At 49.5% G+C, this 27,887-nt stretch overlaps 1 protein-coding gene across 5 annotated transcripts; it reads left to right on the top strand.

Annotated features, from left to right (window-relative positions):
• Positions 1–1,576: 1,576 nt before the first annotated feature.
• On the top strand, positions 1,577–27,132 carry CFAP70 (cilia and flagella associated protein 70). 5 transcript variants are annotated; one of them, XM_048492476.1, is made up of 28 exons: positions 1,577–1,606; positions 2,734–2,872; positions 3,837–4,023; positions 4,542–4,640; positions 5,745–5,824; positions 6,952–7,128; positions 7,254–7,436; positions 8,083–8,177; positions 8,341–8,524; positions 8,962–9,117; positions 9,835–9,972; positions 12,100–12,180; positions 12,565–12,656; positions 13,520–13,580; positions 13,976–14,167; positions 15,318–15,449; positions 15,781–15,906; positions 16,845–16,978; positions 17,086–17,201; positions 17,812–18,003; positions 18,924–19,070; positions 20,339–20,460; positions 22,174–22,326; positions 22,590–22,751; positions 23,366–23,455; positions 23,706–23,807; positions 24,777–24,824; positions 26,265–27,132. In XM_048492476.1, exons 2-28 carry the CDS (start codon positions 2,783–2,785, stop codon positions 26,343–26,345), a joined length of 3,420 nt encoding a protein of 1,139 aa, XP_048348433.1. In that variant the 5' UTR covers positions 1,577–1,606; positions 2,734–2,782; the 3' UTR covers positions 26,346–27,132. The 5 variants fall into 5 exon arrangements, with proteins under 5 accessions (XP_048348433.1, XP_048348432.1, XP_048348435.1 ...); XM_048492475.1 differs by lacking the exon at positions 1,577–1,606 and adding an exon at positions 1,921–1,999; XM_048492478.1 differs by lacking the exon at positions 1,577–1,606 and adding an exon at positions 1,921–1,999 and having other exon boundaries at positions 8,425–8,524.
• The last annotated feature ends 755 nt before the right edge of the window (positions 27,133–27,887 follow it).

The following is a 27,887-nucleotide window of genomic DNA, read 5'->3' on the forward strand; positions in this document are numbered from 1 at the left end:
ACCGATTCTCTCCTTTTCAGGGCCATCATCGTAAAGGGAAATAATCCCAGTTCCCCTTCGCAAGGAGGAAGAGTTTTGTCAGGTGCGGCTAAAATTAAGATTCCCATCTGACAAGATAAATGCCGGGAGTTTGTGCAACAGCTTCCGCCAGATGTCAGTAATAAATCCCAATTCAGGACCAAACACTGTTTTTGTCTGATGCAGGCTTTTTCCTGTTCTTAAGGGTGGTGGGGAGCGATATCTAGGCAGCCCCCATGCCACAAATCCCAGTTAGTCCAAAGATCACTTAGCAAACCAGCTCTGCAACCTTAAAGGGCCTCTTCCACACTCGCAAAATAATGCGTTTTCAAACCACTTTCACAACTGTTTGCAAGTGGATTTTGCCATTCCGCACAGCTTCAAAGAGCACTGAAAGCAGTTTGAAAGTGCATTATTCTGCATGTGCGGAATGAGCCATAGTTTTAAATCCCAGCTTGGTGTCAGTCGAGAGAAGTCTGTTGGGTCAAGCTGTCTGCATTCAGACATCCGCGCTTAATCAAATTGAGTTTGACCGTGAACACAGTTTCGGGGGTATGTTGATCAGTACAGGCATATGCTGTGCAGGGTTTCAGGCAGAGAAAGATACCACCACCCCTTCCCCTACACACACACTCTCTCTCTCAGGGTGACAGTGGTCAAGACAGCCTCGCAAGATTATTGTGGGGGCAACATGGATGATGGAGGAATGGCCCTGAATTTTTGAGAGGGGTACCAACTCCAGGTGAGACCTAAAGTTCTGGAATTGCAGCTGCAGAAAACCATTTTTTTCCTTCAAGAAACATCACTGCACACAGTCTGTAGAGTTGCCAGCTCCAGGTTGAAACATTCCTGGGGATTTGGGAGGGGAACTGGGGCAGGGAGGAGTTTGGGGACGGGGTGGGTGGGTGGGGGGAGAGCTCCGTGGCAATGCAATTCCAGCAAATCCACCTTCCATTTGCTCCAGGGCAAGTGATCTCAGTCATTGTGGGAGATCTCCACCTTAACTGTGGTATGGCACAGACCCCTTGGAAAAGCTGAAATCTCTCCCAAGACCTTGCCTCCTCCAGATCTCCAGGAAAGTCAGCAGCTGGTGGAGGAAAGGTAGATTAAAAATTGACACAAGGCTGGCAGAGAAGTGTATAGACAAGACCGAATAAAGCAAACTATACTTACTATGTATTTATATTTGGTATTAATAAACCCATTGTATTTATGATGCAAAGTATTTATCAAGTATTGCTATGTAAGCCGCCTCGAGTCCCTTAAGATCCTGCAAAGCAATAGCATAAAAAACCCCGCACTAAATATGCAGATAATTTGTAAAAATTAAGAATGCAATAATCTATACAAATAGAAGAAAAAAAAGTTGCTAATAAGTAGGGGAAAACAGAGCGGTGTCTAACGCAGGGCTGCCAGGGCTGCCCTTCACAAATATGGCGACGGGGGAGTTCTTTGACTTCCTCCCGCGAGACTTCAGGCACGATGGCCGGAGAAGATGGAGGACGCCGTCGTCATGGCAACACAGGAGTCTCTGGCAACGGTTGCTATATAGGCTGTGGTGCTTTTGTTCCTGCCGGCAGGTGGGCAGGTAAACGACGAGTTCCTGTCGTTTTTTCCTTCCCACCTGTCTACCATGTTGTTTTCATACCTCGCAGGGCTATTGTCGAGAGGCTTTTTAAAGGGGGGCTTTATGAAAACTCAGGGTGGAAGGGAGGCCTTAATTGACGGCTGTGGGGGGCGGTGGTGGTAGTGAATGGAACCTCCAGGCCCGGAGGCACTGTATCTGAGTACCACTTGCTCTGTAGGTGGGTAGGGGCAGCAAGAAGGGGAGTGGTTTGTTGTATTTATAGCCCCTTCTTTTAAGGTAATAAATTCAAATATACAATAGTTGGGACGGGGGTGGGGGGAGTTGCAGCGGTGGAACCTCCAGGTTTGGAGGCACTATGTCTTTACGAGTTGCCAGGAAGGCAAAGCAAATTGGGTGAGTGGCAGTGGGGAACTGCAAGATATGAGGCAGATTGATAGCGTTTTAACCTGACTTTCCAAACATGAAATTGACTATAACGTATGCAAGACTGGAAAAAGGGGAAATGGAGCCTCCAGGTCCAAGGGCAGTATACTTTTGAGTACCAGCTGGTGGGAGGGGGCAGCAGAAAAGGACAGTTGTGGGTGGACTGTTCTTTAACTGCCGTTTTCAGCTGTGAACTGTGAATAAGGTATGGGGGATCTGGGATGGATGGGAAATGGAAGAACTTCCTGGTTCAGAAGCATTAAAGGGTGTCATTGAACTGGAGTTATTCTCTCCCACCTGATCTATTAGATTCTAAATGTGGATTAAGACGGTTTAGAATCTCAAATTATGATTATTTTGCATTTCTGCATTCTTAGGTCATAGGTAAGCAGAAATGTTGGCTAGCCCTGAGCGGATTACCCACAAGTAATTCCCATCCACCCCACCAGGTCTTAATCTATAGGAAATATGTTGAAAGTTGCAGCCTTGATTTCTACAGTCTGCTTTGCATAAGGAATGTACAAGAACCAGACAACAAGAGAGGTTTATGCATGTCCCGGGATAATGTTGGTGAAAAGTGACATCCAACAACAGACTCAAACACTGTCTTTCATTTCGTGGCTGTAAGCAGGGCAGACTTCCCGAGCATCGCACCTGCCCACTGTGTTATCAGATAGGTGACTGCTGGATCTTTTTTCTTTCAGGTGTATTACTTTCTCAGTTTGCTGGCAGAGTAGCTGATGTTTACTTCTTATGGCGGCTTCTCCCTCCTCCATCCACGTGGAGACCACGCAGAATCTTTCCAAGCCAGTAAACATCACCGTGTTGGAAGGACATGATCTGGTAAGTATTCCCTCTAAGTGCTGGGACTGGACAGCCCTTTGATCGGATCCAGCAGAGCGCTGATCTAACATTACCCCTTTACACTAACACACACACACACATTTGCAATGTTCTTGCAAATTCGGTGTCTGAAAAGTCAAATTTGGTGACCTTTATGTACAGCCGTATGCTGAACAAACAGTTATTATGTTAAAAAAACAGAAGTTGCAAGGCGCGCTCATAGTCAGCTGAGGTTTGTTTTGAGCCAATGGGGAGTGTGGGGAGAATATGGGCCAACAGTGTGCTAGTGTCAGGATTGTGACATCATACCACCACCCAAAGTACCTGAAAGCCTAGGGACTTGCCCATGGGTTAATACGGCCCTGGGTTTTTCTAGGCAGATCATAGAATCATAGAGTTGGAAGAGACCCCAAGGGCCATCAAGTCCATCCCCCTGCCATGCAGGAACACACAATCAAAGCACTCCTGACAGATGGCCATCCAGCCTCTCATTAAAAACCTCCAAAGGAGGAGACTCCACCACACTCTGAGGTAGCACATTCCACTGTCGCACCGCCCTTAGTGTCAGGAAGTTTTTCCTGATGTTTAGGTGAAATCTCTTTTCCTTCCCCTTGAACCCATGACTCCTGGTCCTGGTCTCTGGAGCAGCAGAAAACAAGCTTGCTGCCTCACCAACATGGCATCCCTTCAAATATCTAAACATGGCTATCATGCCACCTCTTCACCAAAGTAAACCTCCCCAGCCCTCTAAGTGTTTCTTCGTAGGGCATGGCCTCCAGATCTTTCACCATTTTGGTTGCCCTTTTCTGGACATATTCCAGCTTGTCAATGTCCTTCTTAAATTGCGGTGCCCACATGGTGTGATAGTTCAAGATTCGTTAGCTTCCGTTTGTGCCAGTGGTACAATTCTTGGCCTGGCCTTTTCTGAAGGGAGCTAATCGTGGGCTGATTGTCTGTTTGGCAGAAAGGCCTCAAAGTAGACACCCCGTTGACCTTTGTGCGCGTCGAGTTCAATTCTGTCACCCTCGGCGACACTCCAAAAGTGGACGTCTCCTCAGATGGGAGCGTGAAGTACAATTTCTCCCTCTCCTTCGATGTCCAGCCAGAAGGGCCGCATTGCCTGGATGATCTTGCGCATAAGCCCTTGTTATGTGAGTAAGAGGATCTGTATAAATGCATTTCCAAAGAAGCAGTAGGAGGAAAACAGGAATCACCTTCTGGAGGGATAAAGGGCATTTGCTGACTCTAGTGAGCTTGGGTGGGGACAGAGGACCTGGGGGAGAAGAGAAAAGAAATGGAGGTGGAGCAGAGGATCCCTTCCCTCTTGCTCCTTTTTAAAGGGGTCGGTGGGATCTCTGGTTTGAGAATCATGGGTCTCATCTACTGCCTGCTGAGATACTTAGAGCAGCCAGTTCCAGGGGAGATCTGTGTCTGGCTGCTGGACTTGTGGAGAAAACATCCAAAGGGGTTACCTGCGACCAACAGCAATCCCAGAGGTTCGGGGCAGCTCTTTGCAAACATTGCGGGGGACCTTTGGAGGCTTATTGGCGGGGGGCCCCTGGGTGAGAGGTCGGGAAGTGCCGGCTGCCAAGAAAATGGTCGGCGTTCGCACCAGTGAAAGCTGGTATGGTGCAGATTTGGGAGGAATGTCATCCGTTCTTCTACCTAGTCACTGTGATTGAAGTCTTGCCAAAAGAGAAAAAACAGAAGGAAGAAAAGACAGTGACCCTCGGCCAAGCGGTACTGGACCTGCTTCCTTTACTGCAAGGTGAGTGAGAGAGCCGAGCACTATTTTCCCCGTCTCGTCTTCATGTTTTCCATTGGCCAAAATGATGTCCATACAGCAGTTTCCCTGTGCGTATCTACTTGGGGCAAATTGTCCCTTTGGTAAGGGGACAAGCGCTTCAGCCTGATCTCAGGCTCCCTGTGTGACAGAAGAAAATGGGAATGCAGTGGTAGAATGTAGAGCCAGTGTGGTGTAGTGGTTAAGAGCAGGTGCACTCTAATCTGGAGAACCGGGTTTGATTCCCTGCTCAGCCACTTGAGCGGTGGAGGCTCATCTGGGGAGCCAGATTAGCTTGTGCACTCCAACACACGTCAGCTGGGTGACCTTGGGCTAGTCACAGCTCTTCGGAGCTCTCTCAGCCCCATCCACCTCACAGGATGTTTGTTGTGGGGGTGGGGGGGGGTGAAGGGAAAGGAGATTGTCAGCCCCTTTGAGTCTCCTTACAGGAGAGAAAGGGGGGATATAAATCCAAACTCTTCTTCTTCTTCTAGAAGCAGTGGTGGATTTGGAATATTTGGACTTTGAGTGGAGAAGGATTACATGTATAATTCCTTATATTTAAAAAAAAGACTGTTGTAAGGGGAAAATAACAAAGCAGAGGCCGGGCTAGAACCTTTCTCCCTTTTGTGGTAGCTTTCTTTTTAACACAGGGATTTTTAAAAGTTAAAAACGGGGTCCTCCACCTGCAATCTGAAGTGGTACAGTCTATTATGCCCCTTTAGGCTTCAAACACCTCATTTTGATGTATATCTAGGCCAGGCCTTAGAGCAGCCTTATAGGCTTCTGTCTATCAGTTCATCCCTTCTCTTCGCCACTTCCAAGAAATGGAACCCAGGTGGGGTCAGGAAGGTGAAGCTTGATGCTGTTTTCAGTTTTGGAGGGCAGCTATGTTGATCTGCAGTTGAAGAGCATCAATAAAATAAATAACATGTTGCATCCTCCTTGAAGTCTCTGCAACGTGGACACATCCACCCGTGCCCCAGCAACGAGATCAGAAGCAAGTTGGCTGGTTTGTTGTCTTCCAGCCCGGGGACTCTGTTCGGTCATCCTCTTAACTTTCCTGCTCCCTTTATTTTTATTTCACAGGATCACGTGACTTTAAAACAACGCTTCCGCTCTACCCTATTCCTGGCTCTCCCCTGGAGTCCCTCCGACCAGATGCCAAGGTACTAAAAAATAGCCACCCACTTAGAGGCCTTCTTTCCAATGAAGGTTGAAAGCGTATGTAGAACATGGTACATTTCATATGGTGGTTGACAGCCCGGTACCAAGAAGAAGAAGAGTTTGGATTTATACCCCCATCTTTCTCTCCTGTAAGGAGAGTCAAGGTGGCTTACAAGCTCCTTTCCCTTCCTCCCCCCACAACAGATGCCTTGTGAGGTAGGTGGGGCTGAGAGAGTTTGGAGAGAACTGTGACTAGCCCAAGGTCACCCAGCAGGAATGTAGGAGTGTGGAAACACATCTGGTTCACCAGATAAGCCTCTGCCACTCAGGTGGAGGAGTGGGGAATCAAACCCGGTTCTCCAGATTAGAATAGCACATTAAGCTTGGAATGTGGACTGGTTTATTCATGTACAGCCATCATTCCATGACCGTAGCAACAGAGAGATTTTGTGTCAATAGAAAAGGGGTTTTTTTTCATATCCCCTGCAGAATTGCAGTTCTGTAAAGGAAGCCTGCTAACAGTGAACTCTTTACCAAAGATGAAATAATTCATTATGGTCAAAAGGTTGCAACTAAGCGCAATACACAGCTTCAGTTACATCAAAATCAAAGATACTTATACCTGCATTAGCCTGTAATCAATGTAATGGCAAGTTGTAAAAAAATTTACAACATTATCGGTAAAAATCTGTTAGAATTTACAAAACATTACCTTTCTGATTGGGTCAGGTCTGTTTGGTGCTATGGAATTTATACACGTTACCCAGAGCTTAGGCGTGAGCTTTGTAATTTGTGGAGGTTTGTCAATGAGAAAACCAGTTCTTACTGAATCAAGATAACCAGTACTTTTCTCCAGGAAGGAACCTAGAATCTTATCGAGCTTCCACATAAAAGCGACATCTAAAGAAGACGTGTTCTAAAGTTTCCAGTTCTCCAGCTTTGAATTGACAAGGACTCTGTGGGCCAGAGATCTTTTCAAACCTCCCTTCCAAGAGGGCAGGGTTCCAGCGTGAAAGCCCTTCTGGATCTATTTGTGAATCCTTAAGAAATGATGGCTGTGCAGAGTCCTTTGCCAGATATCCAAGAAGGGAATCCTGTTTTGAAATAGTCTCTCGGCTTTGTCTTTCAGTGTAGCCTCAACGTCATCGTCACTGTTCAGGACAGCCTGCTTTCTCTGTACCAGCTGACAGAAGGCAACCTGCTTCGGGTCACGGTAGAAGGTGCTTACGCGGTCCCGGAGGCATTTGTTCCCACCGGACCCCTGCAGAACTACATGGTCGGCTTCCTAGTGCCAGCTGTGGGCGAGGTGAGTGGGAAGGCTGCCAAGGATCCCCTACTGGAACCCCCTCCCCCCACCCAGGTTGCCTGTACTACCCCAAAGGAACAAATGGGTGATGGAACACCCCCCCCCCCTTTGCTTCTCCTTTCTAGAAAGAATGCCCCTTTGTCCTCAAGAATGGGACCCTGAAGATCGGCGGTGAACGAGAGCTGGTGCCCCGGCCCAAGAAATGGCCGGTCAGCAACATCTTGGCTCCAGGGGCCCAAAACATTTCAGATTCCTTTGTTGCCGGCGGCGATTTCGAGGAGGAAGATGGAGAGCTGACTGGGCCAGAGGTGCGTGGGCCAGAGTCGGGAGAGAGCGAAGTTACTCAAAATGACAAGGCTTTTAAGGACTGCCTTGCCAAGGGAGTCTGCCGGCGGGTGTGGGGGGGTGTTGTCAGCCTTAAGCAGAGTCTTCAATTTTTTTTTATTAATACCTAGAAATTATTTAGCAGCAAACAAGTTCCGAAGATTATGACTATAGATGGGTACATTTATTTCATCATAGGGCTTCCCAGTTTCCCAGTCTGCATCAAGTATCAATTCTGAGAAATGTACCTCTTGGTCTTTAATAACAAAGTCAAAGTTATGCATCTATAAGCATTGCTGATGAATTGATAAACGTCACACTTTTCTCATTTAAATCTTGATTTTAAAATTCATTAGGCTTTAAAACCACTAATCATACGTTCATTTTTTTCTTTGTACATTCTATCGTAGGTTTTCAGTTACCCCAAACTTTATTGTAGGTTTCCAGTTACCCCAAAAAAAAACTCAGCTCCAGGGGTAGCAATGCTAACCTCTCCCTTACCAGCCCCTTGTGTAGAACTGGCAGAACTGGCTGACTTTTGTGAAGGACTTTCAGGGATAGGGGTGCTTTTTTGCAGAGATTTTCTTGATTTCTAGACCCTCCAAACTGTGGGGTCTCTTTTTTCCCCAGGATAGAGAGATCAGGATTCTGGGAGAAACTTTCAAGAAAAGGATCATGTGGGACTTGGAGAGGCGCTGTTATCTAGATCCCGGAGCTGTGAACTGGTGAGAAAACACAGGCTGTTCTCCTGGGGATGCTTGTAGCTGAAAGGCCTGGGATAGATCATCTCAGGAAAACGGCAAGAGATGTGCAGTAGTGGAGCAGCTCCAGAGGGCATCTCGGGAGCTGGAATCTTGTCATAGTCACAAATACTGTTGCTGGCCTTAGGAGAGTTCCACCTCTTGGAGGCACATCACTGGCCGAGCTCAACCTCCCGATTCCAAAGCGTCTTTCTGTCCTTTTGCACCTCAGCTTCCGGAAACGGATTGCGGATTGCCGGTACTGGCCCGTGGAGATTGCCAGAATGCCGTCGGTCACGTCCACCAAAGGAAAAGCCGGCAAAGCGGATAAGGTGAGGCGTGTGGGGTTCACCGAGGCGAGGCGAGGCACAGGGAGTGTTTTTTGGAGAATGAATGGTTCTTGGTCTTCCGTTCCTTGGTTTACGCCTAAGCGTTAAATGGTGTCTTCCTGTTAAAGCAGGAAAATCCATTCAGGCTCAATAAGAACTCGTGTATATTTTAGTTTTCCTCTATATTTCTGTGTCTGTTTTTTCTGAAATTTTTACTTCTTTCCGGCCTGGCCTGCAACAATGCACAATGTTCAATAATGCACAAAATAATGGTTTGGACAAAGGCAGTGCATACAAATGAATGATAATTCTCATATTCATTCGGGGCTATATTCTAATGCGGAAACATGCAATTCTTCAACCACTGCACTTCAACTGACTGAACTAATCTCTTTCTGTGAAACAGAGTAGAGAGATCTAAACCTGTTGATCTGTTTTAGGGAGGCAGCGGCAGCGCTGGTGGAGGAGAGGAAGAATCTCTTTCTTTCCACGGCGTCACTTATGTCAACATGGTGCCACTGCTGTACCCTGGAGTGAAAAGAATACGGGGCGCATTCCGGGTTGTGCCCTACTATGAAAGTGATGTTTTTGAAAGGGTAGGTCAGAACTCACTGCCCTGGCAGACTTCCCTCGAATCAGTGAACAGAGCGCTGGAATGTAGCCTGAGATTTTGTTCGCTGAGGATGATGGGGGATCTTCTGGAAAGTGTCAGTTCCCTTGGTCCGATCCTGCCAGATGCAGCATCTCTGGCTTTTCCTGGACAGTGGGTACAGAGGCGGCAGAGGAAATCCGGACCATAGCATGCCTGGTCTGATGCTGTCTGTTCCCCATCCCTCAGCCTGCCTTCCTGTTGTGCTTTGGAATAGTTCACACTATTAAGAAGTTTGTGGGAGCAGCCATTCTGGATTGGAACCACAGTTCCATCTTGTCCTGTGCGCTGTTTCATACAGAGGCTGCGCAGATGCTCCCCAGAAGACCTTCAAGTCAACTGCTACAGCCTCTCTGAGAGCCAGTGTGGTGTAGTGGTTAAGAGGAACCAGATTAGCTTGTGCACTCCCACCACATGCCAATTGGGTGACCTTGGGCTAGTCACAGTTCTTCGGAGCTCTCTCAGCCCCACCTACCTCACAGGGTGTTTGTTGTGAGGGGGAAAGGGAAAGGAATTTGTAACCCCCTTTTGAGTCTCCTTGCAGGAGAGAAAGGGGTGATATAAATCCAAACTCTTCTTCTTCTTCTCTTTCCCTTTGTTGATTCCCCCGAGGGTTTTGGTGCTTCTGAGCATTCGACCGTTGTGACTGTTGTCCTTCTTTCAGACCAGGTGCACGGCCAGCCTTTTCCGCGACGGCCACCACTTGGCAGCCAACCGGTTTGGAGCAGTGGGACTGCCTGCCAAAAGCCTGCCGAGGAATATGAAGGAAGAGAAGCCGGCGCGGGAAAACACTGTCAGAAAGGTGAAGCCGGTGGCAAAGAGCTGGAGTCTCTGAGGGGTCTGCGGGGAAAGAACTGCTCAGGAATGGGGGCACAATGCGCAAAAGGGAGCTTGTGCTCCTGATCCCCCCTCCCCCTGGTCATCTCCACATCTAGGAGAGACAGTGGCCTCCTGGATAGGATGGGGAATGACCCAGCAACGCGCTCTAACAGTCATCACGTCCCAGCATGACCAGACATCGTAGCAACTGCTGTTTCTCAGTCTTGGGTGGCTTCCCGGCTTGTCATCAGCTTGGCCCCACCCCTGAAAAGATCCCTGTCTCTGTGGGGGGGGGGGGGAGCAGGAGAGGTCAGTAGGCCTGGTGGTTCCCGTTGGCCTTTTTGTGCCCTCTTGGGAAAGAGAGAACAATTGCGGGATGAGAACAGAATCCGGGCAAGAGGGAAGGAGTCTGGTCAGTTTTCTGGACTTTTATCCCCGTCTTCTCCAGTCTTCCCCCATGACTGGGAGGAGCAGGGAAGATTAGCCACATTTGGAAGGAAGGAAGAAAAACCTTTCTGGGAACAACCTGTTCTACACAGCGCCCCGCTTAGATGCCCTTGGGAGGTCTGTAAATTGGCCCCAGTGGGCAAAGCTTCCTCTGTTCTTTGTCCCCAGGAGCTGGCATTCCTGTGAGCAGCAGTGGCGAAGTGGTTAAGAGCAGGTACACTCTAATCTGAAGGAACCGGGTTTGAGTCCCTGCTCTGCCGCTTGAGCTGTGGAGGCTTATCTGGTGAACTAGTTTAGCTTGTGCACTCCAACACACAGCAGCTGGGTGACTTTGGGCAAGTCACAGTTCTTCTGAGCTCTCTCAGCCCCACCCACCTCACAGGGTGTTTGTTGTGAGGGGTGGGGATGGGAAAGGAGTTTGTAAGCCCCTTTGAGTCTCCTTACAGGAAAGAAAGGAGGGATATAAATCCAACTCTTCTTCTTCTTCCATCAGGTGTTTCTGAGGGGAATTTCTGTTACTTTAGCGGAGTAGAACAGAAGAGACAGATTCTCGGTTGTTTTTATAAAAATGAGTTTACTAACTATAAGGGAGGGTGACATGGGGATAAAACAAGAAGTCCTTTCTTTCCTGTTACATATCTACGCTTGGTTACAACTTGCTATCTATATGCTGTCTCACCTTCTGTGTGGTCTTCCATGGCGTCGTTCTGCTCAAACAAAGTCAAACAGAGTTAACTGGTTGTTTTGGGCTTCCGGGCTGTGTGCCCGTGGTCTGGTAGATCTTGTTCGTAACATTTCGCCTGCATCTGTGGCTGGCATCTTCAGAGGTGTATCACAAAGCGAAGTGTGTTACACACTGTGTCCAGTTATACACTTCTCCCTGTGATACACCTCTGAAGATGCCAGCCACAGATGCAGGCGAAACGTTAGGAACAAGATCTACCAGACCCACGGCCACACAGCCTGGAAAGCCCACCACAACCAGTTGAGTCTGGCTGTGAAAGCCTTTGACAATAAACAGAGTTAACTTTATAACCTCTAGTGTATGTGACCACTGGCATGTAAGCAAAGGTGGTCTCACTGACCAAAGGCCAGTCGATAAAACAGGTCATAAAGCAGTGACCTCCGCAACTGGTTTGTATACAAATAGTTTATCCTTTTATAACTGAGTTATGACAGATGCTTGCAAAAATCCCAACAGCTTCCCTTTCAGGCCAGTCAAAAAACCCCAAAGCCTCAAACCTCTCCTGCCTCTAGAGTGTGCTGAACCTCAGAACCTAGCACCTGGTGGGCCACTCCGAGTAGCAGAGTGCTGGACTAGATGGACTCTGGTCTGATCCAGCAGGCTCTTTCTTCTGTTCTTAAGACCACTGCTTTCACATCCTGCCTGTGAGCTCCCCAAGGCACCTGGTGGGCCACTGTGAGTAGCAGAGTGCTGGACTGGATGGACTCTGGTCTGATCCAGCAGGCTCTTTCTTCTGTTCTTAAGACCACTGCTTTCACATCCTGCCTGTGAGCTCCCCAAGGCACCTGGTGGGCCACTGTGAGTAGCAGAGTGCTGGACTGGATGGACTCTGGTCTGATCCAGCAGGCTCTTTCTTACGTTCTAATGGTGGCTTCAACAGAGTGAAATAATGTTGTTTCCCGTTCCCTCCCCCAACAGTTGTCGATGACCGTGAGACTGCAAGGGTCAGAGACCGCAGTGGAAGCGGCTGCGTCGATGTGTCAGAACGTGGAAGGCCAGGTGGATATGCTCCCGCCCATTCCTTAGCCCTTGGGACTGAATAATAGGGCCTCTCAGCAGGTTCTCCATTCCTGCTGGGTGACCTTGGGCTGGTCACAGTCCTCTCAGAACTCTCCCAGCCCCACCAGTGTCTCAAGGTGTCTGTTGTGGGGAGAGGAAGGGAAAAGGAGTTTGTCATCTGCTTTGAGCCTCCTTACGGTTGGGAAAAGCGGGGTATAAATCCAAACTCTTTTTTTTCCTATCCTTCTTCTTCTTATTGGTGGGTGTGCTGTTTTTTTTTTTAATCTGCACTGGTCTATAAGCATCCTCTCACATAGCAGCAGCAGCAGCAGTTCAAAGGCCAAAAAAACCGCTCAAGTGCATCCCCTTCTTTGTGTGTTGCAGCATTACGCGGATGCTGGGACCTTTTTGGTGCTGGAATTTGCACTGGACAGAGCCTTGGTGCCCAAGCGTTTGCAAGAGGAACTCACCATCCGGTGCGTATAGGGAGGCTGGGGGTGGGCAAGAGTGTCCTGTGTGCCTTTAGTGCTCTGGCCCCAACCTGGTGGAACACTCTCCCCCCCAGCCATCCGGGCCCTGCGGGACCTAGAACAGTTCTGCAGGGCCTGCAAGACAGAGTTGTTCCGCCGGGCCTCTGGGGAGGTCGGCCATGGAAGGTGCCGTCCACCGCGTCCCATATTCCACCTTGGGGGCTTGTCCATATTATGCCGCCCGCCCAACGAGTCCATTGTTTATGTCATCATCTGATTTTAAGATGGAGATTGAAACTGATTGCTAATTGCATTTGACTGGTATTTACAAATATTGTTTTAGTGATCATGATGTAATGTGATTGTGTTATTGGTTGCACACCGCCCAGAGCCCTTTGGGGATGGGGCAGTATATTAAATCTGATATATACATAAATATACATATAAGAGGATAAAAGGACAGACTTTGCCCAATGTGAGTAGGAGAGCTTTGGAGCGCTGTATGATTCTACTTGTACGTGTGATCAGACAGGGCTATTTCAGGGGTGACCCCTGGCTTATGGAACATTCCCCCTCTTGAGACTCACCCGGCACCTACACTACACTCTTTTAGGCAAAGTCAAGAAACTTTTGGGGGGGGGGGATTGCGGGGTGTGTGCTTGTGTGTGTAGTGGGGCAGGTTGAACCTTAACTGTCAATTCTCTGCACTCTGGCTGGTGATGATGCCTCTTTCCTTCGAAAAGGCCCTGCGGGTTAAAAAGCCCGCTTGTGTTTGTCACGTGGATAGTGCTGTAGGCTGTTTTTAGGTAGAGGGGCCAGCAGTTCAGCGGCCTGCTCATACGAGCCTTTGAAAAATCTTCCCCACGTAGCGTGCAAGAGATGATCCCTCCGCACCCTCAGCTGCCTCGAAAGACCACAGGAGCGCAGAAGGTATGGAACAGGACGGGGGAGGGGGGGGTGCGAAATCTTGCCACGCTCAGCTGCCACATCGAGACAGAACGGAATTATGCGCCTGCGTAAAATTGGCAAAAACGTGCACCATTCCTTCAAAAGCATGCACGAAACATGTGCGTTCATTTTTGTGGCTTTGCACACGTTGTCTAGGTTTGCTAGCTGACGAGGGAAGTTCTGACCCTGCTCCATGGGAATCTTAGTCCTGCCCTTACCTCTTTGGCTTCTGCAGGGTGGGTGCAGAAACGAAGGGCACGCATTCCCAGCCAGAAATGTTGTACGAAGCGGGGATGGTTCCTTCCCACAGTGGGTTTGGACGAGTGGCTCTCTGCGCGAAGACATTCTTCTCAGTTTTTTCTACTTTTTTTTTTAAGGCAGTGGAAGATTACCACTCCCAGGTTATCAGCATTGCTGAGACCATCCTAGAAGAGTACCACGAGCTGTTTGGGAGACAGCTGGCCGAAGGCTTGGTGGTCGACCACCAAAACATGGAGGAACAAAAATGCCATCTCAACTATGAGCTCAACAGCTCGGGGAAATATTTTGCTTTTAAAGAGCAACTCAAGGTACTGGCTTGGAGCTCTTGGGGTTGCCCAGTTCCCAGTTCCCTGGTCCTTGGCTGAAGCTCACAGACCCATTATGCATGGAAGGCTCACCTCAGGGCGCTTCACTGCGCAGTGAACTTGTAGCGGGGTCTCCTTGTTTGCACGCAAGGAGGCAGCCCAAAGCCTGCAGTGTAGTTTGTCTGCTGACCTCTGCCGACTTTCAGTTCTTTGTTCTCTGAATTTCGCCCATCAAATCAGCCTTAAAGGCACAGCCTTAAAGGCACAGATCTCTCCACCATCCCCTCCCGTCTCTTTCTCTCCCCTACCCCGGCACTGCTGCCATGTTTTAAAAGAAAGGCGGGTATGAAGTTTTTTGAAGCCCTCCTGATCAAAGAGGAGGGCGGAAGTAGAGTCGGGGAGGTGGGATGGAATCAAAAAGAGACCCTGCTTTTACTATTCCTTGAAAAAGATATTGATATAAACTTTTGGAGAAGCAGGAAGGAGCCCGCAACATGAAAGGGGGAGCAAGGGGGAAAGCCAGGTAGGTTGGCTGTGGGCTGAGAAAAGATGTCCGGTGCAAAACTGCACTCCCCAGCGATTCTCTCTCGCTCTGGTGGCAAAGCAAATTAAAGTCATGCTAGAAGTGGCCTCGCTTGCCTTGAAGAGAGTGGAAAATGAAAGCAGGGCTCCAGAAAATACATCTGTCCTAGACGTCTTGCTGCGACAGACATTTGCCCTCATCACGCAGCAGGCACATTGGGCATAATCGGCCACAACGATGTTTTGGTTTGCCGAAAAGTTTTTCTAGAAAATAAAGCGTGTTAATACAGAACTTAAACTAAAAGAACCAGTTTTGAGGAATGGGGAACAGGTGAATTGTCCGTCTTCTAACCGAGACATGGATTTAATCGATTAAAACAGGTGTTTCGCCAAAAAGAAAAGCCTGGCCCTGATCAGCCAGAGAACAAGCGGTTGCAGAGAACTTTCCTTGCCCCCCCGGCACAAAACAACTCTCTGTCCACTGCCGAAGGCTGTAGAACTGGGCAGCCTCCGCCTCCTTCACAGCAAGCACATTGCTGGTCCTTGTAAGGGACATCAGTGAAGCGACATGGTGGAGCGGGTGGGCAGTTGGCGGTCTACTCCAACGTCGCCGCTCTCGCGTTCCTTGCAGCATGCGGTGGTAAAGATAGTGAGAGAGAAATACTTGAAGACGACAGCCTTCGAGAACCTGGACCAGCTGCAGGCTTTCCTCAGTGAGCTGTACGTGTACCTCGTGGATCAGATGCACGTGGCCTTGAATCAGGTGTGGCGCGATGGGAAGAACGGCTGTCGTGTCTCATGGCTATCCTGGATGGGATAAAAACTTGGACTGGGGAGTCCACTAGCGGTGCTGCTACGCTCCTGCGTTGGGGGAAGGGGGCAAAGGAGCATCTATAAAGCAGTGATCTTTGGTTTGTGTATTGATGGTGTCAGGGGATTGGGAAATTTGTTTTTTGTACAGTACAGAATGGCAGGCACAGGGTATGCCTGCCATTCTGTACTGTACAAAAAACATATTTCCCATTTCAACATTTGCAGTGTTAACTGTGACTCTGACTCAGCCTTGTTTCATATAGTCCATGTTTCTTGGGCAGGTGCTGACCCAACAAACCCCCAGCCCGCCTCCACCCACCTCCACCACCTCCGAGCACCTCCGGCTGTTCGCTCGCGAAGCCCAGACCAACGGGGACTACGTCTTGGCCTCGACTTACTACCAGGAGGTAAACAAACAGGACTTCTCCTTTCCCTCTCTGTCGATAGACCCGCCTGCTGGAACTGAGCCCCTTGCGAGTCTCAGGGCATCCAACCAAGGGCGTCCGGTTTGATCTTGTTGCAGGGCTCCATTGTTGCCACAGACGTGTGTGCGGGGCGGGCTTGCCAGAATTTCCCCACCGAAAGGGGCAGGGGGTCGAATTGGTCCCGCCAACATTAAAATGACCACCTGATCACACCAAGCTGCCCTTGTGCTGAATCACAGCCTTGCTCCATCCCAGTCAGTATCGTCTACTCCAGGGGTCTCCAACCCACGGCCCTCCAGATGCTCATGGACTGCAGTTGCCATCAGTTCTGCCGATTGGCCGGGCTGGCAGGGACTGATAGGAGTTGTAGTCCGCGAATATCTGGAGGGCCATAGGTTGGAGACCCCTGGTCTGGTCAGACTAATAGCTGTTCTCCAGGGTCTCAGGCAGAAAAGGACCTTTCACATCACCCACTGCCAGATGCTTTAACTGGGGATGCCGGGGACTGAACCGGGGACCTTCCGCATGCCAAGCAGGTTCTCTTCCACTGAGCCATGGCGGGTCAGGCCCCTCCCAGAATTCAAGCCCTCCCTAGAATCAGATCCGTCCCTTTCGGAGCCTGAGGGGGGAAGGGCAGCTTAGCAACCTAATAGCGATGATAATAACACCTCACTTGGCGTTCAGTCCCCACCTTTGGTTCATAGGAACTCTGGCAGGAGGTCTCAGAGATGCCCTTTCTCCCATCTACCTGGGACCCTGGAGAGCCGCTGCTGAGTAGAGGAAGCCAGATTGAGCTCGGTGGGCCGAGGCCTGGCTTCTTCTGGTTGGGGATGAGCCCCTGAGACACCCTGCTGATTTCCTGCCCTGTCTGCTCTGAGCCCCGGAGCCTGACTCCTCTCCTGGCATACCCCTGTGTCCAGAGACTGGCCCGTGACCGGCAGGATATCCAGAGCTGGATTGACTACGGAGCTTTCTGCCTGCTGACCGAGGAGAATCTCAAAGCCCAGGAGTGCTTCCGGGAGGCCGTGGCCCTGAACCACAACCACGTGACCAGGTAACGAGGGGTCGTCTGGAAAAAGGAGCCCCTTCAGCTCAAAACACAACAATGAAAGAGCGGTTAAAAGAGCAGCTGAACAAATGCTCTGGAATTGATATCCCCAGCCTGCTGTTGTGCGGTATCATGGCAGTGGTGATGGAAAATTATGAAGAGGCAGAAGTCTTCTTTGAGGATGCCACCTGCTTGGAGCCCAACAGTGTCCTGGCTTGGACGATATTAGGTACGGGGGTCAACTGGCCCTCAGGACTAGGGAGCTCCTCTTCCAAAGCCCTTGTGCCGGGCCGGGGGGGGTGGGGGGGGGGTCCCTGCATCACAGAATGGTGTGCCTTGAGCAGAGGGGTGGGAGACATCCAGATCTTCCTTGCTTAGGTATTGGGCACGTTGATCGCCTTGACTAATTGGATAGCCAGCATGGCGTAGTGGCTAAGAGCAGGTGCACTCTAATCTGGAGAACTGGGTTTGATCCCCTGCTCTGCCACTTGAGCTGTGGAAGCTTATCTGGTGAACCAGATTAGCTTGTGCACTCCAACGCACCTTGGGCTAGTCACAGTTCTCTCCAAACTCTCTCAGGCCCCCCCCCCCCACCTCACAGGGTGTTTGTTGGGGAGGGAGGGAAAGGAGATTGTAATCCCCTTTGAGTCTCCTTGCAGGAGAGAAAGGGGGGGATATAAATCCAAACTCTTCTTCTACAAACTTGTGGAGTAAATTCAAAGGCTTATTTATCTGCTGTGCCACACTCATGTGCCAGGGCTGTTTCCACCTGTGCTCCCCAGGTGCCCACGTACAGCGATGTCTCAGGGTGCCATTTAAAAAAAAAATTCCTTCCCTAGGCCTGTTCTATGATATCCAGGAGAACGGCATCCGAGTGGAGATGGCGTTCCGGAAAGCAACCAAGCTCCTGAAGGCTCGGCAGGCCAAGGAGAAATCGTTGTTGGAGGGCGTGGAAGCCGGAGGGCACAAAGTGGTGTCTGCCTCCACTATCCCACAAATACAGTCTACCGCCTTTTCCAAGGAAGAGCTGGGTAAGCTGGGAATGTGATGAAGAGGAAGGCACCAACATAGCAGCTGCCAACCGGAAACATCCTTCCGTTTCTCACAAAAGCTTTAAAGTTTGCAGCCAGTAAAATACGAAGAAGCCTTGTGTATTTCCTGGAGAGTTGGGGGATGGAACCTGCAGAGGGAACTCAACAGGACATAATGCCCTGGCCAGCGTGGTGTAGTGGTTAAGAGCAGGTGGATTCTAATCTGGAGAACCGGGTTTGATTCCCCACTCCTCCACTTGAGTGGCAGAGGCTTATCTGGTGAACCAGATGTGTTTCCGCACTCCTACATTCCTGCTGGGTGACCTTGGGCTAGTCACAGTTATCTCAGGACTCTCTCAGCCCCACCTACCTCGCAGGGTGTTTGTTGTGGGGAGAGGAGGGGAAAGGAGAATGTAAGCCACAGTGAGTCTCCTTAGAGAAAGGGGGGATATAAATCCAACTCTTCTTCCTCTTCTTCTTCTTCCTCTTCTGGTCTCCGTAATCTGGAGATCAGTTTTGATTCCAGGAGATCTCCAGGCCCTGGCTGGAGGTTGGCAAACAGGCCAGTGCCAGAGGCTAGTTGTAGGTGACCCATTCCCATCAGATACATTCTAAGCTTTTTCTTCCTACCCTTGTAGGAAGTTTCTTGAAAAGAATCTGCCTTCTAATAAGGTGAGGGGGAAATCTACAAGCAGTCATCGGCTCTAGCAGTCCCAAAGATGTACATTTCTTCCTTCTTTCCCTGGGTCCGGCCCACGAGCAAAATCCTCGGTCTTTATTTGGCTCAATGATGTTGGCCCGAGGAAGGTCGTACAATCTTCGCGTTCTTCCCCAGCTGCAAGATAGGGGGCGTGTGCATTTTTAAAAAATGGCTGGTTCCCTCCAAGCTGACGTTCATGCAAGTTTCTTTCTCGGTTCAGTTTTTGAAGACACGGCAGACATCCCCTTCAGACTGCGCTCGGAGTCCACAGAGCCGACCCACCGGGCTGAAGAGGAGGGGGCCGTGGCCAAAGTCTCCACCAGGCCTTCTGTCGCTCCCAGCAAACTCCGGATGCCTACTCCGAAAGGTTTGAAAGGGAGAGCGGGAGCTTTGCTGGGCGGGAGAGTTCCTGCCATCCCCGTAAGTGAAAGAACTAGGGAGAGGGGGCTCTGACAAGAGCTAAGCTAATACGTTCAGTCAGATATACATGGGCTTGGGTTGCATGGGGGGATCTGTGATTGGAGAGACCAAGTGCTCGGCATAAAGGTGGCTAAAGAAACAATGTGTGTCACTTGCTGGGCAGCTGTGTTGAACATGTCAGTGGCTCCAGCCTTCCCTTGGGTTTTGAACACGGACTGGTTTGGCTGGGCCTTAACGTGGCACCTGAGGATGCCCCAGCTTTTGCCTGTGTGTTTCCTGGGGCCCAGAGCCAGCGTGGTGTAGTGGTTAAGAGCAGTGGACTCTCGTCTGGAGAACCGGGTTTGATTCCCCACTCCTCCACCTGAGCTGTGCACTCTTATCCGGTGAACTGGGTTTGTTTCCCCGCTCCTGTACATGAAACCTGCTGGGTGATCTTGGGCCAGTCACAGTTCTCTCCAAACTCTCTCAGCCCCACCTACCTCACAAGGTGCCTGTTGTGAGCAGAGGAAGCAAAAGGAGTTTGTAAACTGCCTTGAGTCGCCTTACAGGAGAGAAAGGTGGGGTGTAAATTCTTCTTAGAATCATAGAGTTGGAAGGTACCTGCAAAGGCCATCCAGTCCAGCCCCCTGCCATGCAGGAAGACACAATCAAAGCACTCCTGACAGATGGCCATCCAGCCTCACTTTAAAAACCTCCAAAGAAGGACACTACACCACACTCCGTCCCACTGTCGAACAGCTCTGACCGTCAGGAAGTTTTTCCTGATGTTTAGGTGGAATCTCTTTTCCTTCACCTTGAACCCATGACTCCGTGTCCTATTCTGTGGAGCATCAGAAGACAAGCTCACTCCCTCACCAACACGACACCCCTTCAAATATCTAAACAGAGCTGTCATGTCACCACTTCTCCTCCTCCTCCTCCTCCTCCTCCTCCTCCTCCTCCTCCTCCTCTATTGAATGCAAGAGAAGGAAATCCTGGATGCTTGCACTGCTCCAGATCCAGCTGACTGACTTGCCAAGCAGTGCCCTCATCCAAAGGACGCCTGGGGCTGCTGTGCCGCTTCATTGCAGCCAAAGAGAATGACTTAGGAATGTCTCTGGGTTTGGAGACCTCTGGCTGTAGCCCGTGCAGAAACATCTGCCTCTGTTGCAGCAGAACTCTCTGCTTGGAACCCCCCAACAGAGCGGCCATTCAATTTGGCTCCCTTTCTTTCAGAACCTGCCAAGGGTCATGTGGTTCTCTTTGATGCGGACGGTTACCCGCTGCCTTCCGCCCCGCCCCCCGTCTCCATCTTCAGGGAGACGATCCGCTTCTTGATGGAGGTCAACGCCCTCCAGGTGAGCGTGGGTCAAGCGGCGGCTAGAGACTCTGCCGTTGAACACTGTCCAAAACACTGTGGAATAGCAATTGGAAATGGTAAATTGTGACAGGCTCTGGGAGCACTAATAGCATTTCTAGCCTATGGTCAGGCAGCACTTGGGAGCCGACTAGCTCAATATTAGTTATTTCAGATTTCAGAAACCTTAGGTGTTAGAGGGGAAAAAACCCCCACGAAACAGTTAAAACTCAATAAAGTTGCAGTTAAAAGAACAGTATTGCAGGGCATGCAAAACACATATTAAGAATGTGGCTGCAGCTTCGGATATCTCTACCTTAGGATTATCCAGTAACTTAATCATTTTTATTTTGTCTGGAAGAGATGCAAATCCTGTAGGAAATAATGCAACCAGGTCAGATCTAAGATTATTATGTTTAGGGCAGCGGAGCAAGACATGAGCAAGCGAGTCTGGTATGTGGAGACAGACCAGGCAGCATCTCCCAAGATGAGCGATATTAGAAAAATGACCTTGGAGTAAAGCTGAGGGAAAGGAGTTACATCTTGCTCTGGTCATAACCCATCTAAGTTTATAGTTTACCAGTTGGTCCAGGAAAGTAGCAAGGGAGGATTTCTGGGGAGGAATTCCAAAAAATAATGGAGAACAAGAGCTCTGTGCTTTACTTAAAAGAAATTGCTATTCCTGTTCAAATAGTCAATATTTTAGTTGGTGAAATAACTCAGGAGCAGTAAGCATTAGTAAAGACTCCCAGGTAAAACCCAGAGAAAGGACTTTGGCTTCAATATGAACCCACCAATTTGAGCGCTGAAGCTCCTGCATTGCCAGCTGAGATAAACTACATGAGTCTATATGAAAAAAAAAAAAGGCAGACCCAAAATGTGAAGGTTGCAACCCGTGCCCTTGATTCCAGCAGGGGTTGCCCCGATTCTTACTTATTTCAAACTTGCAAACAGCACACGCTAAGCTTGTGTGCTAAACGCAAGCAGCTGTATATAGGATCAATATGATAAAGTGTCTTTGTGGAGACTAAAAGGCAAGTCCCATATTTTGTGTACTATCGTGATTCTACTTAAGCGTCAGTGGAGACTGAGAGACAAGGCCCACATTTTTGTACACTGTACTGATATTATTTAAGTGTCATAGTAGAGACTGAAGAGTAGGTCCCACACAATTATACACCGTGAAAACTTTGGAGATTGCCCTGTAAAGTATATAATGGTGTAGTGGTTAAGAGCAGGTGGATTCTAATCTGGAGAACCGGGTTTGATTCCTCACTCCTCCACCTGAGTGGCAGAGGCTTATCTGGTGAACCAGATGTGTTTCTGCACTCCTGTATTCCTGCTGGGTTACTTTGGGCCAGTCACAGTTCTTCAGAGCTCTCTCAGCCCCACCTACCTCATAAGGTGTCTGTTGTGGGGAGAAGAAGGGAAAGGAGCTTGCAAGCCACCTTGAGTCTCCTTACAGGAGAGAAAGGTGGGGTATAAATCCAAACTCTGCTTCTCTTCTAAAGTATTTCTAGGTTTTTAGATTGCTAGCCTTTTTTGTGTGCAAACTGCTGTAGTTTAGCTAAGGTCTGGGAGTAGTCAGAAGGGGCATAGGTAGACCTGCAGAGCCAATGACTTGATGGGCATTGGTTTTATCCAGCAAAAGCTTTTCCCATGTCCTTATGCCCTGCCATGCTGCAGTCGCTGAGACCTGGTTTCTCTTGGTCAGTTTGTTCACAAGGCATTGGCACACGAACTGGTCAGCCCGCTAGGCGGTCCCAGCTGCGAGTATTACCTGGTGCTGGGTCAGACCTACCTGCTCAAGAAGGATTACGACAACGCCATGGCATGCCTCGAACAGGCGGTCCAGATTGATTACTTGGCAAGTATCGCTCGTGTTTTCTTTGCCCCTCCTCAGAAGGACGAGGAAGGTGGCTCTGTGTGTGTGTGTGTGTGTGTGTGTGTGTGTGTGTGTGTGAGAGAGAGAGAGAGAGAGAGAGAGAGAGAGAGAGAGAGAGAGAATGCTTATCGGTTGTTCTGGCCTTTCTGTCAGCATGTGTCCATTGTCATGGCTACCCTACCAGATGCATTATTTTGACACTTGCCTCACCTGCTTCCTCCTTTCTGCCCATCTGGTTTGCGCAGAATCCGGATGTCTGGGCCCAGAAGGGGCATTGCTGCTACCTGACCGAGAACTTCAGCGAAGCAAAAGACTGCTACGAACGGACCATCAGTTTCGTCAGCGACGCTTCCGACATGCATTCTGTGTACCTGAAGTTGGGATCCATCTACCTGGAAAGAAAGGAGGTGGGGCAACGGACATCTCTCCCTTTCTCCCTCGTGCATTTTTGGCCTGTTCAGGGCAGCAGGTGTCTCCCTTCCTCATTTTTACCCATGCGACAACTGATGAGACGGATCAGGTTGGAAGATCAAGGAGTCACCTAGCAAGTTTTGTTTGCAGAGATTGTAATCCAGGTTCCCCTCCCAGATCCTAGATCCAGAAGGCCATCTGCTGCCCCGGAAGGACTAGGTAGATTGATGGGAACTTTGGCACATCTCGACAGGGGGAGGGATCTCCGTTCCAGCCAATGGCTGCCTGGCCAGGAAGGAAAAGGAAACTGATAAGAGAAGGTCCACAAGGCACTATCCAGATCAAACATCACTGTGGAATCCTCAGGCTTAAATAGGTTTCAGGGGCAGCGTACTTTTGGACACCAGCTTCTCAGAAGGCTTCGGCCACTTGGAGGCCTTTTGTGGACTTGTATTGGGAAAACAGAATACTGGACTAGGTGGCCCTTAGGCTGATTTAGCACAGCTGCTCTTTTTCATTCTCGTTTTCCGACAACCAGAAACATTTACCCGCACCCCTTGTTAGCCTCACAATAACACCCCCGGAATCCCCTTTGCTCTTCCTTTTGCAGCATGACAAGGCGAAGAATATCTTCCTGCTGGCGAGCATGAAGTGTCCCTCCTGCCTCACCTGGATGGGAGTCGGTAAAGCCTGCTACAGGGTAAGGCGTGAAAAGCAACCCTGGTTGGCCCTTCCCCAGATTCTAAAATGAAAGCCACTAGATCTCAGACCTGGAACAAATGGAGCAGTGATCTGGAAGGCTAGAGTGTCCTGACCTCACTCCTCATGGGGTAAAATCCTTTCTCCTAGGTATACGTGTGGGATTATAGGAGGTCGGGATTTGCCAGCAGGCCCGGAAATGCTTGGCCTGAAATTCACCAATTGGCTTGTTTATTTCTCCCCCTTTCAAGCTCAAGGAGATGGTGGAGGCCGAAGACGCCCTCTCCGAGGCCAACGCCTTGAACAACAACAACGCCGAAGTGTGGGCCTACCTGGCTCTAGTTTGCATGGCGGTGAGCCCCCGTTTTGGCTTTTCACACAGCAAAGATTCAAGGCCCTTTCGACCTTCTTCCCAATTGTGCATTGATGTAAGCGGATGGATTCAAGGGTACTCTCCGTTGGACACGAGCGCTTAAAAACCTCCTTTGGCCAGGCTGTGTTCAAAGACCGCACCATCCAAGCTTTAATTGATAAGGGGACACAGATTCAAGGATGCTCTCAGTAAAACTAGAAGGGCAGAGGCATTTTGAAGTCAAACTCTGTCAAGGTCCTTTTGCTTTGTCTTGTCGAAGGCTTTCCCGGCTGGCCTCAACTGGTTCTGGTATGTTTTCTGGGCTGCGTGGCCGTGGGTCTGGTGGATCTTGTTCCCAACGTTTCGCCTGCATCTGTGGCTGGCATCTTCAGAGGTGTATCACAGAGAGAAGTGTGTTGCACACTGTGTCCAGTGAGAAGGGAATGTTTAGTGGAGTAGATATTGTCCATGTCCCAGGGTGGGGAACCAGTCAGTAAGTGTTTGGGTGGAACTTGCTATGCAAAGATGTGGTTGAGTGCATTGTATTGCGGGTGGGGTTTTCAGTCCATTTACATTCCTATTCGCAGTTGCATTCCCTGCAGTAGCGACAGTCTTAGTGAATGCAAATCAGTGATGGGATTCAAATAATTTAACAACTGGTTGTTTACAAGCATCATTTTAACAACCGGCTCTGCCGAAGTGGTGCGAACCGGCTGAATCCCACCACTGATGAAAATCCTGCGTCTGGGTGGAGTTCATTGCCCATGAACCAAGTTGTGGGGTTTCTGGGTGCTGTTTCGAGGGCTTGTTCCATCTCACCCCTTCTAAGTTGATGCCTCCCTCGGCCCCGGCCAACGCCTCTCCCCGCCACTCCGTCCTTCATTGAAAAACACAACCAAGCCTTTTCCAAGATCTTACAGTTCCAGTTTTGCCCTGTCAAGCCGCTTTATTGTGGGTTCCTCTTTCGCAGGGCGGAAGGCAGCTGGAGGCAGAACAGTCCTACAAGTACGCTGTCAAGGTTTGTCGCCTTCCTCCCCTCATACCAGTTGTCACAATTGTGTAGAGATGTGAGGTCTTTGCAGGAGTGTTAATGATGTTGCATGTATTTGAAGCCAAAGTTCAGTCACAAAGCAGGGCTGGGTGGCTTCTGGTGAAAACATGAAGAATGACGCTACCATCCATTCCAAGCATTCTCTCACCTGCAGTGTGGAAGCTGCAAAACACTCTCTAGTCAGACCTGAAAAATGCAGACAAATTACCATCACTTGCAGTGATTTGCAGGGTTGCAAACAAAATACTATCATTTGTAGTTTATTTGTATGTATTTACTCCAGTTGGACCCCAGAGCCAGCGTGGTGTAGTGGTTAAGAGCAAGTGCACTCTAAGCTGGAGAAGCAGGTTTGATTCCCCGCTGAGCCACTTGAGCTGTGGAGGCTTATCTGGTGACCCAGATTTGCTTGTGCGCTCCAACACATGCCAGCTGGGTGACCTTGGGCTAGTCACAGTTCTTTGGAGCTCTCTCAGCCCGACCCACCTCACAGGGTGTTTGTTGGGGAGGGGAGGAAGGGCAAGGAGATTGTAAGCCCCTTTGAGTCTCCTTGCAGGAGAGAAAGGGGGGGTATAAATCCAACTCTTCTTCTTATACCATTCCCCTCTCCACCACTTTAGCCTCACAACAACCCTGTGAAGTAGGTTAGGCTAAGAGAATGTGACCGGCCCAAGGTCACCCAGGGAGCTTTCATGGCATGAGACACTGGCGTTTGATCCAAGGCCTCCCATATTCTAGTCCCATCAGTCCTAACCTCTGCACCACATTGGTTCTCAACTTGTAGCAGTGCAAACAAAGGCTATCCCTTCAGGGGGTCTAGCAGACAAAACCAGAAATGTATTGTCGAAGGCTTTCACACCCAGAATCAACTGGGTGTGGAGGGTTTTCTGGGCTACGTGGCCATGGTCTGGTCATTCTTGCTCCCAACGTTTCCACCAGAAACGTGAAACCAGAAACGTGAAGCAGGCGTAGAAAGAAAGGGGCCCTTCAAATTACCTCCAGTCACAGGTGACACGTGTGGTTTTAAAGTTCTGGTTGTGTTTGGAAACCAGTACAGAGTGCGCTGCCCTGAATCCATGTGGAGCTCTTAAAAAGCAGTTGCTTGTTTGTTGTCCTCTCTGCGGGTTCTGAATGTTTCTGAAAACGATGTTGCGTTAACTTGACATTTCCAAGCCGGCTTCTGCTGCCACCGCATCTTGCGATATTACCCTCCTCCTCGCTGGCTGAGCTAGGTGAGCTGGCTGCCTGTCGGTCTGACTCGGGGCTTTATGTGCTTGTGTGATAACGGCGTTTGGCAGATGGACGCAGGAGCCGTTTCCGCCTGCCTCCCGAAGCCTTGAAACAAGAATAGTTGGTTGAGGTTTTCCCCTTGAACAGCAGCCCTTCAAAATATCTCCTTTCTCTTTGCAGTTGGGTCTGGACAACGAGGATCTTCTCCGGGAACTCAAAGAGGTCCAGTTGGAAGTGGGCTTCGGCGATCCATCCTTCTGAACGCCTCTGCTGCGCGGAGGCTTCAACTGTTCCAGCGAAGGACAGATCGGCAATCAGGCGCAATGAGGGAGGAAAATCTACCGCGCAACCGGTTCCTTGTCATTTGGCAGCCTGGTCCGCAACTGAGCGTCACAGTTGCTTTGCTGAGCCTGCTTGTGGCCCAAATTCATCGTGTGTCATCACAGGACTTTCAGAATCCTTCGTTCTTGAGATTAGTTGTTTTTCCACCAGGACATTCCTGTTATCTTATTTTTCTTAGGATAAGTCCACAGTTGAAGCCAAAAAATTCCCTGTGTGGAGCCCCCCTCCTGCACTTTGGCTGCCATTTTTTCCCCACCAGGAATGACAAGGAATTATCCTCAAGATCAGCTTGCGTTCCTGAAGTCCGTGCAAGTTCCCATAGCCCATCTGTCTTCAGCACATCGGGGCGGGGAGAAATACCATTTATTACAAGATCGGCACAGCCGTATTTCACTGCATAAGGAGATCTCTTTCAATTCAGAGGCTGCTGGAGCAAAGAGCTTCCAAGAAGATATCAAAACGTCAACAGGGAATCAGGTCGAACGTAATATTTTGAGCCACAACTGACAGAACGACATCCAAGCATGTGGCAACGTTTACCTGATTTGGAGAAGTCCCAGAAGCCGAGGTTTACTTCCAAGAACCTGTTCGCAACAGCAAGCAGAGCTGATTCTTTCTGACAAGAAACCTGTTACCTGTGTTTTATTGTTTGCGTTTTAATGTTGGGTTCTCTTTTTAGCTTGTAAGCAGCCTCGGGTCCTAAGCAGGAAACGGGGGGGGGGGGGGGGTTTTCAAGAGAATCCTTTTAAAATGTCATTAAAGAAAAACACGCACCTCGTTTTCCAGTGTTGTATTTGTAGAGATCGGAACGCGATACCTGAGCTGATCGGCTGGGTCTCGGGTGAGAAGGGGGTGTATAAATCTAGCCCACCTTGGGCTACCCAGCGGGGGCGGAATCAGCTTCCAGAAACTGATTGGTTTAGGAAGCTAAACAGATCCGTAGTACTGACATACAGCAACACAGTTGTGGAATGTTTGAGAAGCAGGGAAGCATTCTTTGGAAAGCAGTAAGTGTTCAGTCTTTTTGAATTCTGGTTTGAATAGCCACTTTCTTCGGCTGTTAATCGATTCTCAACAGCCTGGTCTTGAATTACTTCATGGGTCTACTCTAGAACATTCAGACTGAAACCAAAACCAGCCTTCCGCAAGCAGCTGGCCAGAAGTTTCAAAGTGGCTTTCTTGGTGCTCTTTTTAAAAGGTTTTCATCCCTCGCTGTTTGTGGTTGCCAAGGAATAAGCCCAGTGGGAACTTAGTGGGATTTATTTCCAAACAAATGTCACTTTTTCTGCTATTTTAGAACCCATCTCAGGAAAAGCAAGCGTAAGGCCATGTCCCACTGGTACACATGCATCTAGAGTTGCCAGCTCCAGTTCGAGAAATACCTGAGGATTTGGGGGTGGGGGGGAGAGCTTGAGGATGATGGGGTTTGGGGAGGGAAGGGAAGGGTCTTCAAGTGGGGTA

The sequence above is a fragment of the Sphaerodactylus townsendi genome, linkage group LG04, assembly GCF_021028975.2.
Source record: "Sphaerodactylus townsendi isolate TG3544 linkage group LG04, MPM_Stown_v2.3, whole genome shotgun sequence".
Taxonomy (NCBI): domain Eukaryota; kingdom Metazoa; phylum Chordata; class Lepidosauria; order Squamata; family Sphaerodactylidae; genus Sphaerodactylus; species Sphaerodactylus townsendi.